The 20,729-nt window shown below is 36.2% G+C and overlaps 1 protein-coding gene across 2 annotated transcripts; it reads right to left on the reverse strand.

Moving 5' to 3' along the window:
- Nucleotides 1-296: 296 nt before the first annotated feature.
- LOC120083018 (phosphatase IMPL1, chloroplastic) lies at nt 297-20,523 on the reverse strand. 2 transcript variants are annotated; one of them, XM_039038496.1, is made up of 11 exons: nt 20,022-20,522; nt 19,390-19,457; nt 9,842-9,975; nt 8,606-8,694; nt 4,378-4,435; nt 3,705-3,757; nt 3,008-3,106; nt 2,737-2,850; nt 1,711-1,812; nt 570-712; nt 297-475 (listed from the first exon to the last, which is right to left on the reverse strand). In XM_039038496.1, exons 1-10 carry the CDS (start codon nt 20,313-20,315, stop codon nt 614-616), a joined length of 1,110 nt encoding a protein of 369 aa, XP_038894424.1. In that variant the 5' UTR covers nt 20,316-20,522; the 3' UTR covers nt 297-475; nt 570-613. The 2 variants fall into 2 exon arrangements, with proteins under 2 accessions (XP_038894424.1, XP_038894425.1); XM_039038497.1 differs by lacking the exon at nt 19,390-19,457 and having other exon boundaries at nt 20,022-20,523.
- Between the last annotated feature and the right edge of the window lie 206 nt (nt 20,524-20,729).

The raw sequence follows: 20,729 nt of genomic DNA on the forward strand, positions 1-20,729 counted from the left end.
CAGTTAAAATTTTCACTCACTTTAAAACCCTGCGAAGTCAATCTCAACTGCACCCTTAGGCTTAATACTGTACTAAATATATCTCTCACAGTGCACATTGCCATTGATTTTACCCTTTTTTTAATTTTTTTTTTTTACCAAGAGGAAAAAAAAAAAAGGAGAAAACATCTTAATGGAGAATTTAACAAAATATAATTCTAAAGAATTCATTGCAATGAAACCTTTTGGCTTCAAAAGCAGTAAGCCCTTATATATATCAAATGCAATGAATGAGAGGAATGTCTTCAAGTAAGATATGAGAATGGAGAATTGACTATTTTTTCCATTACGCATGAGCCTTAACTCTCAATCATGTGTTTCCATGAATGTAAGATTTTTTTATTCAACTTTTCTAAATCAACAAGTATAAACATCACATTATTTAAAGATCTTGACGTATGCACTTTTTCCAACAATTCAATCAAACTCTCACAGCCTGAAAAAAACCAAGAGAAAGTACCTTATGCAATGTGAACATTGAAACTATTGTTTGAAAAGAGAAAATGATGACTAGATCTAATGTAACTTACAACAGTTGCTTGGAGACTTGAGAATTGATATTGAGAGGCACAACTCAAAGATCTGTCAGATAGTTTTCTGGCTTATACCACAATGAGAAATCAATTCCTTTGCTTTTTAGTTTTTCTGTTGCAGAACCAATTTTCTCCAAAAGCTGCAATTCAGAAGAACTTGAAACTAAATTATCTTATAGCATGTAAGCAAGTACACACCAATTATTCCAACACATAGAAAGACATGAAGAGGAACTAGATAATGTTATATTGCATCTCAAATTTTTCTTATCATATTTTTAGAAGAGAATAGAAGATGAGTATTAAATGGAAGCCTCAAAATGACTCTCCAAATTTCATTGGTGTGTCTATTCGTGCAGTTGAAAAATTCCTGATATGTTTCCAATCTCACAATGTCCTTATCCAAGATGTCGAAGGTTTAATTTCCTCTACCCCAGGTGTTGTGTTGAACTTCCCAAAATAAAAGTTTATCATATATATATTTTTAAAGATAATTGCAATGGGTAGCACTTTTAGGGTTAATAATTAAGTGTATAACAACATTTTTAAAGAACTGCAGATATAGCAAAATCTATCAATGATAGGCTCTACTACTGATAGACACTCATATTAGTGATAGACTCTATCACTAATAGACTCCTATTATCGATATAGTTTATCACTGATAGACTCCGGGAGATAGATTTAAATTTTGCTATATCTACAATTTTTTTTGCATTGTACCACGTCTGTTAATACTTTGGGATTGATTGCTATATTTGCAACTGCCCCATAATAATATGTTCTTGAAAGATTAAATATACAAGTAACCCATTAACATGGTATCAAAAACAAGAAATCATGTGTCTTGAGTTATTTTATTCTCATTTTATATTATAGTTCACTTGTTGGGTTGTTGTGCTATTTTTATGCTCATAAGTAAAATGATGTGTTAAGAATATAATAATAGATTAAATATACAGTATAGTAATCTATCAACTTAAGTTTTTTGGTCTAATGATGATTTGAGACTAGTGTTGATATTAAAGAATGATATACAATTTCTAGCCGTAATTTGGAAAGCTTCAAGGATTGTGATAAAGACCAATATCGGGCCTTGAAACAAAAGATGACTTGGGGTTCAGAATGTTAAAATTACCTTGTCATGTACGACACCATTAGAAACCAAAACAGATCTATCAAAGACACTGAACTTTCCCCCATCCATGCGAGTCACTGCTCCACCTGCTTCCTCAACTATCTGAAAATAGAAACGGCCTGCTCAAGAATATGATAAAAATCGTAGGCTAATTGGACTTGAACTAGAAAGAGTTTGAGAAACTAAAATCAAGTTCAAACATAGAAACAAAATTATAACAATTAGGGGGTTGTTTAGACCCCCAACTTCAAGTGGGTGGAGTGGGCTATTATAGCCCACACCATATTTGGAGTTCCAATTATAATAATGGGTGTTTCCAACTATCATAACATACAATTAATTACAGTGTTACTATTTCAAATCTCTCTTTGTTACAATATTTATTATTTCCTACTCATTCTCTCTTTTCTTTTTTGTTACAATGTTTATTATTTCCTACCCAGACTAAAATAATTTGAACCCTAGCACCTTATTATAACCTACTAACTATTATAACTCACGTACTATAATAACTAACTCAATACTCCAAATACTCACTATAGTTCAAAACGAAACAAGAAGCGATGGTTTACTGATGGACAAATGATTGCATACATCAAAGAAGATAACGAAAAAGAAAACTGTGAAGGATAGATATACCCCAAACCAGCAACCTGAAATTTCAAAACGAGTATTTTCGATCCATCGAAATAATAATAATAATAATAATAAATACTAGTTATGCTGATTCTAACTTGTTCCTCCAAAGTCTCTAACAATAGATGGGAGTGAGATTTAAACCTTCGAGGTCAAGGATATATGCCTTAAACCAGTTCAGTGATGCTTAGATTGGCCAAAGTCTCTTTGCTCATTAACAATTTTTCTAACCTACCTCTATATCTATCATAAGAAAAGTACGATATTCCTCTATTTCCATTTTCCCGCAATGCTCCTCGGTTGTGCCTACCAAAATAACCTTCGATTCCCTATTCATATGTTCAATCTAAAGACTGAAAGTATTGTACATTAAGAAGACCAGTGCAGTACCAAAACACCTGCGGCCATATCCCATGGCTTCAGGCGATACTCCCAATACGCTTCTACAATTCCTAGAGCTACATGGCTCATGTCGACTGCTGCTGCACCGAGCCGTCTCACTCCCTGCACAATGAAAAGTCAATAGAGAAAAGAAATCAGTAAATAGGTGGGTAGAGTTATATTTCCTAGGTAAACTTTTATGCCTGTATGTCTCTGAGAAGACTGTAGGGAGGACCACTCTTCATCAATATAGCTAACCAGTAGAAGATAAAAAGAATACCCTGCTGACATCTGTGAATTCTTTAAATAAATCCATATTTGTAGCCCATGGATCGTCATGTTCGTATCCAAATCCTGTAACTAGAAGAGATCGTTCCACCTAAATAAGTTGAAAATAATGTTAAGCCATCAAACAAAGCCATCCACATTATTAAATATAATGGAACACTTCTCCGATGAACTTAATAACAAAAGATGTGCGTGACATGAATACCAAGCTTTCTTTAGTTTCCCCAAATGTGCAAGTTCAGACAAATTTCATAAACATGGATGTCAAGCAGTAAATCAACTGCTTGGAAACAAACAAAATCGTTACCACAATATGATATGATTAATACTATACGAGTGTTATAATTTCTCTTAGCAGAAATAATTGACTTTAGCATGATGTTTCAAGGAAAACGAGTTGTTAGAAACTGGTAAATGTGTGCTGTTATGATTTGTTGGGAGACGATAAGTATTAAGGATGGATTTTTATCCACAAATCTTAACTATTTTTTCAATAAGAAACCAATACAATATAAGAAAGATGATTAAACAGGAAACGATTGTTGGTACATGAAAGTTTTGATAAGATTTCCAGAAAGAAAAAAATAATTCAGTAACAAATTTAAACAAATATCTCCAATGTACTGGGACCTGGAGAACAATGAAAATGCCAACAAACGCGGTCGTTTCCAATTATATAACAAACTCACCTGGCTAGTTTGACTCACATTAATCTTTTGGCCATTGCAAAATGCTCCCCCACCTAACAAAACAAATGTCAATAAACTTAATAATTGTACGTAAACTCTAAAAAGAAACATGTAAAATATAGTTGTAGGCCCTAAAATTTACTCCAATTTTAATTTGGTCCATAAAGATTTGGAAGTTCTGTTGTAGTCCCTCAAGTTTGCAAATAATGCAATACAGGTTCAAATTCTCATTTCTAGATCACATGCAAACACACACGCATGCACGCAGGGTCCAGGTTACTCAAATTTCTTGGCAGTTATTTTATTCTTTCATCCTTCACCCTTCAATATTTTTTTACCTATGGGGTTCGATCAAACTTGAACCTAACCTCCCTGCTTTGGAAGAAGACAGAAACTCTAATAATTGTCTTGACCTGTTCATAGTCTACTAATCTAATCCCAAAATCTACCCTAACATGCTTGTCTCTAATGAGATCTTGATCTTTTATTTGTTAGACAACACTGCAAATCATGTTATGCTTTTCATTAGTTCCGTAATCATTTTTTAAGGATAAGGATTGAATCTGGTTATTATTATAACCTCAGTGACTAATATAGAACTACCAACTTAGAAATAGGGATAAATTTTAGGAATCGAAACTATATTTAAACAAAAAAAATTTAGAAACAGTACCAGCAGTTGCAGTAAATACACGAGTGTTCCAACACATAGGACCCCCAACAAACTCTACCTGAGAAAGGACATGCATTATCAAAGCAAGACCTCACAAAAATATCAGAAATCTTAAAGAGAGAGAGGACCCTCAACAAGCTCTACCTGAAAAAGGACATTCATTATCGAAGCAAGACCTCACAAAATTAACAGAAATCTTTAAAATGAGAGAGAGAGAGAGAACGCAACAACAAGAAGCATGTCAAAGAAAACCAAATCAGCATTCTTATCCAATCAATTCAGTAGACTTGTCCTTTTGAATAAAAGAAAGCAAGAACCTCCCATGATCTTAATTTTCCTGGAACATATGATGATTGATTCTTGATCTCAAAGGCAAAGCTAATATAATCTGTTCAGATTTTCTCTTTAGTCCTCCAATCATTTTTTGCCTCAATCTCTAGAAAATATGATGATAGATTCTTTCCTATTTACCACAATGCTGAGTATAATAAATTTAGGTATGGAAAAAACTTGATTTTTTTTAATAACAAACGTTTAATTGATTAATAGAATGTTCAAAGGCTTACAAAAAAAAAAAACAAACAAACAAACAAACAAACAAAAACAAAAACAAAATCCAGTTCAAAGTTATCAATGAGGAGACCATAGTTAGAAAATAGTTCGCCGGAGGAATTCCAAAGAGAGATACCAGACCACTAATCCCATTCTAAATTCCTGTCCCCAGCATCTTATAAAAAGAAAAATTAATTAATTTTTTTTCATCCTTTAACCCCAAATAGTCCAAATTTCAAAAGATAGCATGACCAGCATTGACCCAAATAATAAGAGCTTTCTTGGTATAATGAATTCCATAAAGAAGTGAATAGCTTCACCAAATCAAGGATTGGAGTTTGAAAGCTGACCGATTGAAACAGATATTTCCACAAAACACTAATAAAGGCACATTCCAGAAAGACGGGCATTGTATCACGATTATCACTTTTCAACCATATGGCGCCATGAACTTACCATGAACATGGCCAACCTTAAGGCTAACTCTAGCCTGTAATGTTGTTTTCGCGTTTTTTTCCCATCGGACCTTTGGCAAGGTTCTCTTGACCCCAAATGAGCTTCATTTATTTTTTTTCATTTGTCTTGAAAATCCACCAAAACTCGCAGCACACGTAAGCATGTTTTTTCTCGTCAACAACATTGTCTAAACTAAGTGTTCTCAACTCGATGCTTGCAACTTGACTTGCTCTTGGCAATTACATCACTTTCACGTGCATTGTAACTCTTTCGCAACTCTAGCCAACTTGCATGTACTCTAGACCAAGTCCCACAGCTCGACTATGCTTTTACAATAGGGCATATCTTGGTTCTCAGTCACACAGCCGTTCCACTTCTATACCAAGTTAGGACCTTACCAGGATGAGTTTTGATCTTTAACGGGCCTGAACTAGCTTTCTATCATGAAGGACTGGCCACTTGTACCTTTGTACGCTTACCAAAATTAGCCCAAAATTAGCTTTCTAACGCTTACCAGGTGCCCACTTGTACCTTAAGATGCCATCTAAATGTTAGGATGTCATCGAGCTTAAACATGCACAATTGACACTCGTGTTCTTTTTATATGTTGGGGCCTTCCAAACATCCATCCATCCATCCAAACATTGTTGAGGCATGAGACATTTACGACCATACGTGTCAAGCCAAATAAGCATATGATGTCAAAGCCAAGGCCCATATGGCAACCTTTGACCCTTGAGAGAGGCAAATTATCGAAACACCTATGACGCCTGGCACTGTCTTTGATTTACCCATCCTCATAGGAAGTCATCCAAGACACTCATCCCACAACGTTGCCCACACCATGGAACACTGCATGTGCCATGCAATGCCTCACTTAGACCCTGCACCATGCCATGGCCTACAGTGGTGGGGAGCCATGGCCTACGGTGGTGGGGAGCCAACACCATGCCTCCCTCTAAAAGTACACTTTAAGGCATTTCCAAGGTGTCACCCTTGCACATCAAAAGTGGCAAGGAGTCACTCACCGATGTGGAGCATACATTTGAACTTTAATTAACACGAAATTTGGTCCATCTTTCACTTATATGCACCCATCTCCAAAGCTACTCATCCAAACTCACGACGGAAACTTGAATTTTAGGGAATGGCCTGATAAGCAGATAATTGGCAATGATTAGGAGCTAGAGCATTAAAAGGTTTGCTTCCAAGTTAAGCTTCCAAATATGAAGAGTAGCAACTCTTCAAGAATGAAAGCCACCAAAAGTCATAATGAATCTAGAAGTTCAGATTCATTCACATATTTATACTAGATGTATCAATTTATAACAATATATTTACATTTATGGAGGTTCATGTATGTAGCTGAAGAATTTTTGTTGAACCTAGTCAATTAAGTGAAAGGTTGTGTCCTTTCAAGTTGTCTTTTTAATTAGTATAAATATCTATGTACTTTTGTCATGTGAATAACACTTTGAATTTGAATGAAATTTCATTAGAGTTTATTCTCTCAAGGTTTATGTTTTTTCTTTGTATTCTTGTGTTTAGAATGCATGTTTTAGGACTTTCAATCTAGTTTGACCAATTAGATTGTGAAAAGTTCGAAATCTTGAAGTTAGGAACAAGTTCTCCTTTCTTCTTGATCATCGACCAATTTTCCAAGCCAAATCTGTTCAGATTCATTATGACTCTTGAATGAAAAGATGCCTTTAGATGCATGAAAAGTTGTAATTTTTCACCATGGGTAGGAATCTTAGTTTGGAAGTAAACATTAAATGCTCCAGCTCCTATCATTGCCAATTATTTGCTTATCATTATGAGAAGATGAAGAGTCACAAGGAATAAGGAAATAGATGAAATTAAATAAAGAATGATGACATGGAAAAGAAAACAAGTAAGGCTATAATCTGTTTAGAGCAAAAGCTCTGATACCAAAATGATAAAGGGAACTACCTCAATCACCTTTGAGAACTCCCCCAAAAAAGGTGAACCTCCACAACAGTAATAAGAATAACCCCGATTAACTATTTAGTAAGCGACCCCAAGAAAGCTAAACATATTTGGCTTGGAAGATTGAACGATGATCAAGAAGAAAGGAGAACTTGTTCCTAACTTCAAGATTTCGAACTTTCCACAATCTAATTGATCAAACTAGATTGAAAGTCCTAAAACATGTATTCTAAACACAAAAATACAAAGAAAAAACATAAACCTTGAGAGAATAAACCCTAATGAAATTTCATTCAAAGTCAAAGTGTTGCTCAAATGACAAAAGTACATAGGTATTTATACTAATTGAAAAGACAACTTGAAAGAACACAACCTTTCACCTAATTGACTAGGTTCAACAAAAGCTCTTCAACTACATACATGAACCTCCATAAATGTAAATACATTATTATAAATTGATACATCTAGTATTAAATATGTGAATGAATCTGAATTTCCAGATTCATTATGACTTTTTGTGGCTTTGATTCTTGAAGGGTTGCAACTCTTCATATTTGGAAGCTTAACTTGGAAGCAGATCTTTTAATGCTCTAGCTCCTAATCATTTCTAATTATTTGCTTATCATGGCCCAAGGCCGATCTTGCACTTCTCTTCTCGGCCCTTTACTTGGCCTTGCAAATGACACCTTGATGCATAATTGTGCTTGCTTGGAAGTACTTGCTTGATGCATGTCAACGTGCTTGCTTTATGATTGCTTGTTCCATGGGAGTTTCAACCCACTCTTAACACCAGCTCATTGTTGGAGTTGGCATAGGACACATGTTTAGCTGAAGGCATGCTTTCTGACTATGTCCGTTTAAGAAAATAGCATATTTTTGTGAACACATCAGTTCATCTTTCTGTTGTCACGTCCAAATCAAACCTCTTTGATAACCAAATGCTTTTTTGTTTCCAATTTCGTCCTCAATCAAACACATTATGGATACTAAAAATGATATACCCCGATCAAATGTGTTTTTGGATGGTTGAATTTTTTCAAGAACCATTTTGTATCTCATTTGTTAGTTTTCAAACTCAGGATTTCAGATCAGTTACAAGATGGGTTTCAAAGTTTGATGATTTTAGACAAGCTTATCCTATTCGCAAAGAAACCTCATTATCTGTTTGAATAATCGATAACGTGACCAAATTTTAGAGGTCAATTTTTTGTTTACTTATCCATTAGTAGAGCACAGCTTGAGACATGCAAATAAAGATTAGTGTGAATACCACAGCTGCAGCAGCAGGACTTCCCCTAAATAAAACGCCAACAGATACTGCAAAGGAAGGATAGCCGTGTGCAAAATTTGTTGTTCCATCTGTGTTTATAAAGAAGTTAAACAACTTGTACTTTTTGGATTATATATGTATGCACATGGTATAGATAAAACAGAGAAATAAGCTAAAATATCCAGTCACAGGATTCGTCTCTAAAGGTAAATAATGAAAAATACATCAAAACATGTTTAGATAGATCTAGTCCTCCATTGATTATAGGGAGTTTCAAGATGAACTTCCTGATCGTACCAGAACTAATGAGCAGATATAAAACAAAGCCTGTACTTACATGGTTCATTAAATAACTAAAAGTACACTGATATCAAATTATCATTGGGACAATATAGACATAGTAGACATTAACTGGCATCAATTAAAGATGATATAAAATTGTCACCAGAAAATCAACATTACCATCTCAAAACTAGAACCCCGACAGCCAAGATGTCAAGAAAAAAGTTCTTTAGACAGCAGGCTCCTCAAAATGCTCATACAATAGCAAATACATAATGTGCTAGCAAATATTAAACATTACCATTTGAAACCTAAAGCCTTCGCATTTAAGAGTTAAGATGTCAAAGCAACAGAGGTTATTTAAAGAGCAATGCTAATCAAAAAGCTCACACATTTACATGTAGATAAATCCATAACTGGAACCGAGCTTCAGAAAATAACTTTGTGAAGAAATTAATTGCAAAATACACTTTCAATTTTTATTTTATTTTTAACAAATCAAGGAGATGAAGGGCTGAATGACAATCGAGTATGTAAGTTATTGGTTCAATACAATCTATTGGACCATAGTTTATGCAATGATCCGAAATGGGGTTAACAAACGTTACCCACATAACATAAACTATTTTAGTATTGAAAGAACAAATAAAAAGATCCAGTGGAATCGTGGATAAACTAAAAATGCAATACATTGACTTTATTTGTCACCGGAAACCGAAATATGTGGAACCACTCAGTTCTTTTTCTTAAAAAACATGCAATTGAAAAGAAATGTAAAACGGTGAGTAAGTTCAGTATCTAACCATTATCAGAAGAAGAATAAAGGAACCATTATTAAGATGCACATATCTTGGGAGCAATAGATAATCTATTATGAAGACGTTGGTTCATCTCCTAATACTGATAAAAAATTTAAACTACTTTATATTTCACATCAAAGACAAAGTTGCAAACCTAAAGGATCAATGCACCAAAGATAATCAGATGATGAATCTCCTATAACTCCTCCCTCTTCTCCAAGGATGAGGTGATCTTTAAAGTTCTTTCTAACGACTTCCAGAATAGCAGCCTCACTCATTTTATCTGTTCTGCAATTAAATCAGGAAACATGCTGAAAACAGAATGCTAATACAAGACACAAAAATGTCAAAAAGACAGATTTATGAGTAAGCCAAAAATATTCGATTTTTCTCTCTGCACAAACTGAGGAAATTTCCCTGAGTAACGTCAAGATCTATAGAGATTGAAGAGCCAAATCAAGTGTTACAATTATTAGGGAAAGGACTGATGATGAGGGTTTAGTTTGACATTTCCAAAAAGTGATGAACCCGGATGAATCCAACCACCTTCCCCTATACTCCCTTCCTCCTCTCCCATCTGACCTAAGCCCTGGCCATGACTGATCTCCAATTACCGCAACCTTAAACTCTTCCACCCCGACAAGTGATTCACTTTCTCCTATCTCCCCTCCTTTTTCCCAACAGCAGCCTCAAGCCACATCTCCCCTCCCTTTCAGCCTTAATGTTTTGGCCTCATTGTTGTCAAAACATGGATGATGTGTTATGGCCATCCCCCAGTCATTCCTCCAAATAAAACCAAGAAGCCACCTGCCACAACTAGCAAAAAAACCCAAACTTCAGAGAGAATTACTTGGCCTCTATTCATCAGTCCACTACGACAAGTCAGCAACCTTGGCCATCAGGGAGGGTTCTTCGGACCATCAATGAAATTTCTTTCTTGGAATGTTCGTGTTGATTATTTCCTTTATTGTGAAATTCTCTATTGTATTTATTGTATTATATTTGCAGTTTTTTATTCTTTCCTTACTTGTAATTGTATATTTCTTCTATTTAAGAAACCCTTTCCTCCTAAAAGAAGTAAGAGAAAATAATGGTTTTTAGCATGGTATCAAAATTTCAAAGGTTTTGAAACCCTAAAAACCCTAATTGTTTTAAAACCTAAAAAAACCCTACTTTTTATCACCGCCGCCGCTGCCGATCAGTCTCCGTTTGTTCGCCGCCGCCGTCAGTCGCCTGAAGCATCGTCTCCAAACGTCGCATCTCCACCGGACTTTGTCGTATCTCCGCCGAACGTGTTTTAGTCATGTTTTTTGGTTGCGTTTTTGGTCGCGTTTTTTCAATTTTAATGCTCGTCCGTTGGTTGTCTGCGTCACCGACCGTTGTTTTTGCTGCTCAGCGCCACCCATCGCCACCGTCAACCGACTGCCACCGTTCGTCGGTTGTCTCATCAAGTTACTGGTTTGTTTAAGCCTCTATTTGGTGTTTTTTTTCTTGGGTCTTTGTTTTTTTCAACGAAATGTCGGACACTAAGGCACCCATCATTCAATGATATGTCAGAAACTAAGGCACCCATCACTCGAGTTTGCAACAATCATGTTCATTCAACCGGTCCCACTGTCCAAATAACTACCATTCGACTTAATGGGGATAATTTTCTTCGTTGGTCCCAAAGTGTTCGGATGCATATTCGTGGATAAGGTAAGATTGGTTACATCACGGGAGAAAAAATCGTCCCTAGTCCAAATGACCCTTCATTGGCCAAGTGGGACGCTGAACACTCCATGGTTATGACTTGGCTTGTCAACTCCATGGTTGAAGACATTGGTTGTAACTACATACGTTACTCTATCCGCCAAGGAATTATGGGATAGTGTAACTCAGATGTAACTCAGATGTATTCTGATTTGGACAACCAGTCACAAGTGTTTGAGTTGAACTTGAAATTGAGTGATATACGACAAGGAACTAACTCAGTTACACAATACTTTCATTCCTTAAAAAGGATTTGGCAAGACCTTGACCTCTTTGATACGTATGAATGGAAGTCTACAAAGGACCAAAAGTACTATAGGAAAACTGTTGAAGATGTCGTATTTACAAATTCCTTGCCAACCTCAATGTTGAGTTTGATGAAGTTAGAGGTAGAATACTTGGAAAAACTACTCTTCCAACTATTAATGATGTTTTTTCTGAAGTTCGTAGGGAAGAAAGTCGCAGGAACGTTATAATTTGTAAAAAAAACTATTGATTCAGTTGAATGCTCTGCGTTCGTGACTGAAAATACTACAAAGAAGGCTTCTGGTCAATCCAACAAGCCACATGAAAAGCCTCGTGTCTAGTGCGACCATTGCAATAAACCTCGACGTACACGTGAAACTTGTTGGAAACTTCATGGAAAACCAGTGAATTGGAAAAGTTCTAAGCAAGGTGCGATTGTACGTGCTAGGATAATTGATGGTCTCTATTACTTTAATGAAGTTTCTGCTGGTCATAAAAAAGTTTATGGCTTGAGTAGTGTTTGTTCTCCATCTATTAAAGAAACTATAATGTTTTGGCATCGTAGATTAGGGCATCCAAATTTCTTTTATTTAAAGTATCTATTTCTCGATTTATTTAAAGATTTGATTGTTCAGTTTTTCGATGTGAAAGTTGCACTTTTGCCAAACATCATCAATCCACCTATTTGCCTAAACCATACAAGGCTTCATCACCTTTTTCCTTAATTTCTACTGATGTTTGGGGTCCGTCTAAAGTCTTAACTCATATGGTAAGCATTGGTTTGTTACCTTTATAGATGACCATACTTGTTTAACTTCGCTTTATTTGGTAACAAAAAAGTCAGAAGTAAAAGAGGTTTCCATTCGGTTTTACAAAATGATTGAGACTCAATTTCAAACTAAAATTCAAATTCTTCACTCTGATAACGGCACTAAATATTTTAATGAACAATTAACCAATTTTTTGCAAGATAAGGGAATCTTCCATCAAGCTACGTGTTGTGACACACCTCAGCAGAATGGCATTGCTGAGCGTAAAAATAGACACTTACTTGAAGTTGCTCGTGCCCTTACCGTCTCTACGAATGTTCTAAAATATTTGTGGGGCGATGTCGTTCTTGCAGCTACATATCTGATCAATCGAATGTCATCTAAGGTTTGAATTTTAGAACTCCTCTGAATCACTTCAATGAATTTTTTCCTAACAACCGACTGTTTTCAGATTTATCAATTAAATTGTTTGGGTGTATTGCTTATGTCCATACTTCTCCCCTTTCTCAAACTAAGCTTGATCCTCGAGCCACTAAATACATTTTTGTAGGCTATGTATGTCATACAAAGGCTTACAAATGTTTTGATCCTTTGACCAACAAGTAATAAGTATTTTGAGAGTATAGATGTGTCTTTTTTGGAAAATCAACATTTTTTTTTGCCCAAATTCTCTTCAGGGGGAGGCATCTAACCTTGAAGATAATTTTTGGGGTACTTCATCTCTCCCAAACATCAATGGTCCTGAAATTATGAGTTCTAGTCCTTCGATGCCAAGTATGGAGAGTTCTTCAGGGGGAGAAGCACTACGAAATGACTCTACAAGTCGAAATCCTAAACTTCAAGTTTATACTAGAAGAAACTTGACTCAAAGAGTTTGAAATCAGACAGTTGACTTATCACAAAACCAATCAAATACTCTGATGAATGATCTTGAAGATCCAGGTATTAGACAGTCTACTCCTAGTTCCCCTAGTTCTACATCTCCTTCTAATCCTTTACCCGATGTATCTGATCTTGATATTCCAATTGCCCATAGGAAAGGTACTCGTAAATGCACCAAATATCTCATTGAAAACTATCTTTCTTATCATAGATTGTCCGACTGTCATAAAACCTTCACATCCAAAATAACCAACCTATTTGTTCCAAGAAATATACAAGAAATCCTAAATAATTTGAATTGGAAATTAGCAGTGATGGAAGAGATTAATGTGCTAAAACAAAATTGCACATGGGACATAGTCGAACTACCAAAAGATAAGAAAACAGTGGGATGCAAATGGGTGTTCACTGTAAAAGGTAAAGTTGATGGTAGTATTGAAAGGTACAAGGCCAGATTGGTTGCCAAGGGGTTCACTCAAATCTATGGCATTGATTATCAAGAAATATTTGCTCCAGTAGCTAAAATTAATTCTATTAGAATCCTGTTGTCTGTTTCAGTTAATTTTGATTGGCCTCTTTATCAACTTGATGTTAAGAATGTCTTTCTCAATGGGGATCTTGAAGAAGAGGTTTTTATGGACTTGACACCTGGTTTTGAGGTGGATCTCGAGATTAATAAAGTGTGCAAGTTAAAGAAATCATTATATGGGCTTAAACAATCTCCTAAAGCATGGTTTGAACAATTTGGAAAGGCAGTCACAAGCTATGGATTCAGTCAAAGTCAAGTTGGTCATACTATGTTCTATAAACATACTAAAAGTGGTAAGTTGGTTGTTTTGATAGTGTATGTTGATGATATCATTCTTACAGGTAATGATGAGACAGGACTGAATATCTTGAAGAAAAACCTTGCTAATGATTTTCAAATCGGACCTGGGAACCTTAAAGTATTTCCTAGGCATGGAGTTTGTCAAGTCTAAAAGTGGCATTCTTGTCAATTTGGAGGAAGTATATTCTTGACCTACTGAAGGAGATAGGTTTACTTGGTTGCAAGATAGCAGAAACTCCCATTGAACAAAATTTAAAATTGGTAGCTGCAACTGAAAAAGAGGTAAAAGAAAAAAAAGTACCAGAGACTTGTAGGGAGCATATACCTCTCTCGTACACGTCCTAACATTGCTTTTGCAGTTAGTGTGGCAAGTCAGTTCATGCATGCTCTCGGGTCAATTCACTTTGAAGTAGTTTATAGAATCGTGAGATATTTGAAAGGTACTCTAAGAAAAGGTATATTATTCACGAAGCATGACCACCTAAATGTTGAGGTTTACACTGATGCTGATTGAGCAGGTAGCACAACTGATGGAAGATCCACTTTGGGTTATTGCTCTTTTGTTGGAAGAAATATGGTTACTTGGCAAAGTAAAAAACAAAGTGTGGTTGCAAGAATTAATGTTGAAACAGAATTTAGGGCATTAGCCCATGGTATTTGTGAGGGCATATGGATAAGAAGACTATCGGAAGAATTGAATTTCTCTCAAACAATTATCATACGTATTTATTGTGATAACAAGTCAGCAATTTCCATTGGCCACAATCCAGTCCTTCATGATAGGAAAAAAAAACATACACGAAGTTGATAAACACTTCATAAAGGAGAAGATTGATGCAGGAATAATATGCATTCCCTTTCTTCCAATAGCAAAGCAAATTCCAGATGTGTTAACTAAAGGTCTTCCAAAGTGACAATTTAAAAAGTTGATTAAGCCGGCCATGAATGATATCTTCAAACCAACTTGAGGGGGAGTGTTGATTATTTCCTTTATTGTGAGATTCTCTATTGTATTTATTTTATTATATTTGCTATTTTTTTTTCTTTCCTTATTTGTAATTGGGTATTTTTTCTATTTAAGAAACTCTTTCCTCCTAAGAGAAATAAGAGAAAATAATGTTTTTCAGCAGTTCGGGGTCTCAATTCTTGGAAGAAAAGGACCTTGGTTAAAAAACTTATACAACAACATAGCCCCAGCATTGTTCTTTCTCCAAGAAACAAAACTATCATCAATTGATTCCTTTTTTATTAAATCTATATGGAGCTCCTCATACATTGGTTTGGGTTCTTATTCTTTGGAGTGAACCTGATTTTTCCATCCTTAAGGTCATCCAAGGCCTTTTCACTGTCTTTGTTCATGTTTCTCTGGCAAATGGTTATTGCTTTTGCCTTACTGCAGTTTATGGTCCATCTAACAATGTTTATCGATCTGCTTTTTGGCAAGAGCTTGATGACCTTGCTGGTTTGGGAGGCGCAAATTGGGTTATTGGTGGTGATTTCAACGTTATGAGGTGGTCAAGGGAGAAATCTCATGATCCCACAATCTCCTCCAGTATGCGTGCTTTTAACCAATGGATTTTTAATTACCAATTACGGAATACTCCTTTGTCGAATGGCTGCTTTACATGGTCTAGCTCTGGTCCCACTCAATATCTCGCTCTTCTTAATCGGTTCTCTCTCACAAAAAGTTGTCTTCATAAATTAGGGACTGTTACTCTCAAACGGCTAGATCGAACTACTTTTGACCACTTTCCTCTGGCTTTGTTCACAGGAAGTATGGCTTGGGGTCCTTGTCCCTTCAGGTTAAAAAATTATTGGCTTAAAGTTCCTAGTTTTCGCACTTTGGTGGAGGATTGGTGGAATCTTCACCCCATAACTGGTTGGCCAAGTCACGACTTCATGATGAAGTTGCAAGGTCTGAAATCTATCATTCGTGATTGGAATACTACACAACAGACGAAAGCATCTCAACTCTTCTCTCTTATGTCTCAATTGTCACAGTTGGATGTTTTGGAAAATAGCGGCCCTCTTAGTGAAGATTAGTTAATTAGCGTCGATTATTTCGAGAAGAGATCGAAAACTTGAATATTCAAGATCATATCCATTGGCAACAACGATGTAAGCTTAAATGGATTCTTGAAGGGGATGAAAATACCAGATTTTTTCACATAATTGTTGCTGTTCGACGTCGTAAAAGTTTGATATCTAAGATCCTCTCTAGGAATGGCACTGGCTTTTTGACTGATCAGGACATTGAGGTTGAATTTTGGGTTTTTACTTCTCCCTTTTTACTAAAGATGATAAACAACGCTTTCTTCCAACCAACCTCGATTGGAGTCCTATTTCCTCCACCCATGCCACTAACTTGGAGCATCATTTCATGAAGAGGAGGTTTATATGGCTGTCTCCTCTCTTGGCACAAGCAAATCTCCTGCCAAGCAAATCTCCTAATTCTGATGGTTTCACTACTGAATTTTTCAAACTTTTTTGGTCCACCATCAAATCTAACATGATGCTTCTGATACAGGATTTTTATACCTCTGGAGTTATTAATGTTAAGCTAAATGAGACTTAAATATGTTTGATCCCTGAGAAAGTAAACTCTAAATTTGTTTTTGATTATCAACCGATTAGTCTCATTCCTTGTGCTTATAAGATTGTGGCTTGTGTTCTTTCAAATCTTCTTAAGTTGATTCTCCCTTTTACTATTGCTGCCAATCAGCTAGCCTTTGTGGTAAACAGGAAAATTCTTGACGCTTCTTTGATGGCCAATGAGCTCATTGATGATTGGTCCTTCCATATGAAGTCCAGGGTGATCCTTAATCTCGATCTGAAGAAGGCTTTTAATACGGTTGATTGGGAATTTCTTGACTATATTCTTATGATTAAAGGTTTTGGTAGTCTTTGGCATACTTGGATCAGAGGTTGCATCTAATTACTCCATTATTATTAATGGCCTTCCTTGGGGGAAGATTATACCTACCTGTGGTATCAGGAAGGGTGATCCTCTCTCCCCTTTCTTATTTATTCTTGTTGCTGATTGCCTAAGTCCTCTTCTTAATCATAGCTCCTCAGTGGATCTTACTATTGCCCACCCTATTGGACATTCGTCTTTTTCCTTGAATCATTTACAATTTGCTGATGATACCTTGTTGTTCTCCATTGTTGGGCGACATGCTTTACAGAATTTGTTTGATGTTGTCCGTATTTTTGAATATGCATCTGGTCTGAAAGTTAATTTTGCTAAGAGTGAGCTCCTCGGTATTCATATTTCTGATTCTGATTTTGATTGGTTGGTGAACTCTTTTGGTTGTAAACGAGATTTCTGGCCATCTACTTGCCTTGGCCTCCCTTTAGGTGGTAATTCCAATCTGTGAATTTTTGGTAGCCGGTGGTGGAGAGAATCAGCAAAGCTTCATAATTAGAAATATGCTTATATTTCGAAAGGTGGCAGACACACTCTCCTTACATATTACTTATCTTTGTTCACGGCTCCCTCGGTCATCAATTGGCTTGACAAGATGGTTTGTCAATTCTTTTGGGAGGGTTCTCATGGTGATGTTGGCATGCATAATGTGAATTGAAGATATATCTCAACAGCCTCAATTATCAGGGGGTCTTGGTCTTGGCAACTTTAAGCATCGAAATTCTGCCCTTCTTGCAAAATGGACATGGCGGTTTCTATCTAAGCATGATGCTTTATGGAGATCTTTCATTGTGGCTAAGTACTATTCTATCGATTGTGTGTGACCTACTCCTATCTCTCGTGCTTCTTTTAAGGCACCATGGAGCTTTATTTGCCAATCTATTGGTTTGGTGGCTTCTCATATTCATCGTCAGCTTGGTGATGGTACTAATATTTCTTTTTGGAATGACTCTTGGCTTCGTTGTGGTGTCCTTTCAACTGTATTTCTGCGGCTTTATCGCGTTGCTCAGCAGCTAGAGGCTACTGTGGCTATTGTGTGAAACTCATCCTCTAGTGCTTGGGACCTAAATCTTCGTCATAATCTTACTGAGTTGGAAATTGGGGAGTGGACAACTTTGTCGCATCACTTGTCTTCTGTCAGATTACGCTCATCCCCTGATTCCTAGATTTGGCCTCTGGATTCTTCTATGGTCTTTTCTGTTAAATCTCTTATGGCTGACTTGGTGGGTACTAGGGCTTTTGCCTCTTCTGATCTTACTCGATGATTTGGAAAGACTGTTACCCTAAGCGAATTAAAATTTTTCTTTGGGAGCTTAGCTGGGGTGCATTAATACTGCTTACCTTTTGCATTGTCATCTTCTTTATATATGTTTTTCTCCCTCTTGGTGCCTCATGTGTTATCAACATGTTGAATCTTCAATTCGTTTGTTTTTCCATTGCCTATTTGCTGCAAAATTTTGGGATATTATTCTGTCTTCTTTTGGATGGTATTTCATTTGCCCTAATTCCACCTCGAATGCTTTGGGTTCCCTATTGGTGGGTCATCCTTTTGGTGGTACTAAGAAGGCAGTTTGGTTGGCTATTGTGCGCCCCTTTTTTTGCCCGTTGTGGGGAGAAAGGAACAGTCGGCTTTTTAATGATTCCTTTTCCCTTTTCAATTGTTTTATGGAATCGGTTATATTTATTGCTTTTTCTTAGTGTAAAACTAAGTACCCTTTTAGTCATTTCAACTTATCTTTTTTAGTGAGCAATTGGCATTTCCTCATGTAATCTCTCTCTAGGGTCTTTCCCATGTTTTCATTTATCTTACCAAAAAAAAGAAAGTAAAGGAACAAATGGAGCAATTGAAAAAGTCCAGACCAAAACAACCCTCAGGCCACAATAATATCTGGTCGAGGCTTAAGCAGTTTTGCCTAGAGGTAACTTGGCCAAAACATAGTATAAATTTGAGTGATTCTCCAGAGCACCAAATATGAAACGTTTTTAAGAATGACATGCAGCAATTAAGAACATCGATAGCTTTATGAACATGCATAGATTTCTTTCCACTCATTCTATACGTTCACTTCTCTTTTACCTTAAAAAAAAAATATAAATAAATAAATGTACATGTTTCACTCTATTTCTTTCTTTATCCAAGAAAATTGCGAGCAAGGAACTCCATGTAATTTCATGTGACGACGAACAATTTCATTTCACATCACAAAACTAAATCCATATTGCAAAGTTATAGTTTGATATGACACAAAGCATAAAACTTATGGCGTGATAGTTGAAATTTCCTAGGGAATTCTTACTCGGTTACTAAGTCTGTCAATCCTTTATATTGAACATTCCGAGGCTTATTAACAGCATCCATCACCACCTGGGAACATCAAGGTAAAGGACTGAAAACTCACATAATGCAGCCAACAAGCAAATACTTTAGTGACCATTTTCTCAAAAGGCAGCAGCCATGTTAATAAGTTGTTCATAGTGAAGCAAACTTCAGAAGCTAAAATTCAGACACTGATATGGAATAACTTTCAAATGACCCTAAGCAACTGCTTCTAATTCCCCAGCAGGATACACCCTTTTGGTCCATGTCATATTAATTATCACTTCAGAAGCTAGAATTCCACGCCACATTTTTATACCAAGATGAACATAGTTTTGAATTGTAAGACTTCTGAATGTTCTTAAAATCGCGAGTTCTCGAAATATCGCAGACCACAGCTATCCAAAGCAAACTAAATAAAACAACCCCACTTGAACTTTGACTTCCAAAACAAGATATCACTATACATGTTTGGTTCTCATACGTCAGAAGCTCCTAAGTTCAACAAACAAGAAATTCGAAAAGGCGATAAAAAGGGGGAAAAGGAAGAAGAACAAACTAGTAAACTAAAAGAATTTATTAGGATAAAAATATCATCATCACATCACAAACCTCGGCTCCTGTCTTGGCAGCATTCTCAACGACTTGAAGTAGCTGGGCAGGTGGAATGGGTCCAATAGACTTGGCACCCACTTTTGGGTACTGCTTGCGGTAAGAAATTTCAGACAATGCAGCCCTGGTTTTCGCCAATTTGGTGCCCAATGGTCTAATTGAGGGAAACCGACGATTGCAATCTCTCCTGGCGTTGAAAAAAACATCGAGGGGTGGACTGAGGGAGGAAATTGATCTGCAAATTGTAGAAAATGGGAAGTGGGCGTTCGTCGAGAAGGCAGTGGAGATGGCCATTTTTTCAAGTGTTGAAAGAGAGAGGATCCACTTCAACGCTTTCTAGGAAAGGTTTCGAAAATGGTATGTAGCTCTTAAACATCTGATTCTAATTGCCACGAAATACCGACAGGGGAACCATCCGTTCTTCCTCTTTGGAATCTTCCGGCTTCTGTTTTCTGCTTTAGACTTCACTTTGGATTGTTTGGGCCGCTCAATCGAGTTTTGAAGTGTTGCTGATAGGGAATGGGCAGTACTTTAAAGCCCCAGTGAAAATTGGTATAATATCCGCACATTGAAAATTGGAATTAAATGTAATGAAATTTAATAATAAAATGAAAGAAATTAAATGTAATAATATTTATTTCCTTTTTTGTTTTATTATTATTATTATTATTTAAAAAAAAAATCAAACCCCACCTCCCATCTTATCGT

The sequence above is a fragment of the Benincasa hispida genome, chromosome 8, assembly GCF_009727055.1.
Source record: "Benincasa hispida cultivar B227 chromosome 8, ASM972705v1, whole genome shotgun sequence".
In the NCBI taxonomy this organism is placed as follows: domain Eukaryota; kingdom Viridiplantae; phylum Streptophyta; class Magnoliopsida; order Cucurbitales; family Cucurbitaceae; genus Benincasa; species Benincasa hispida.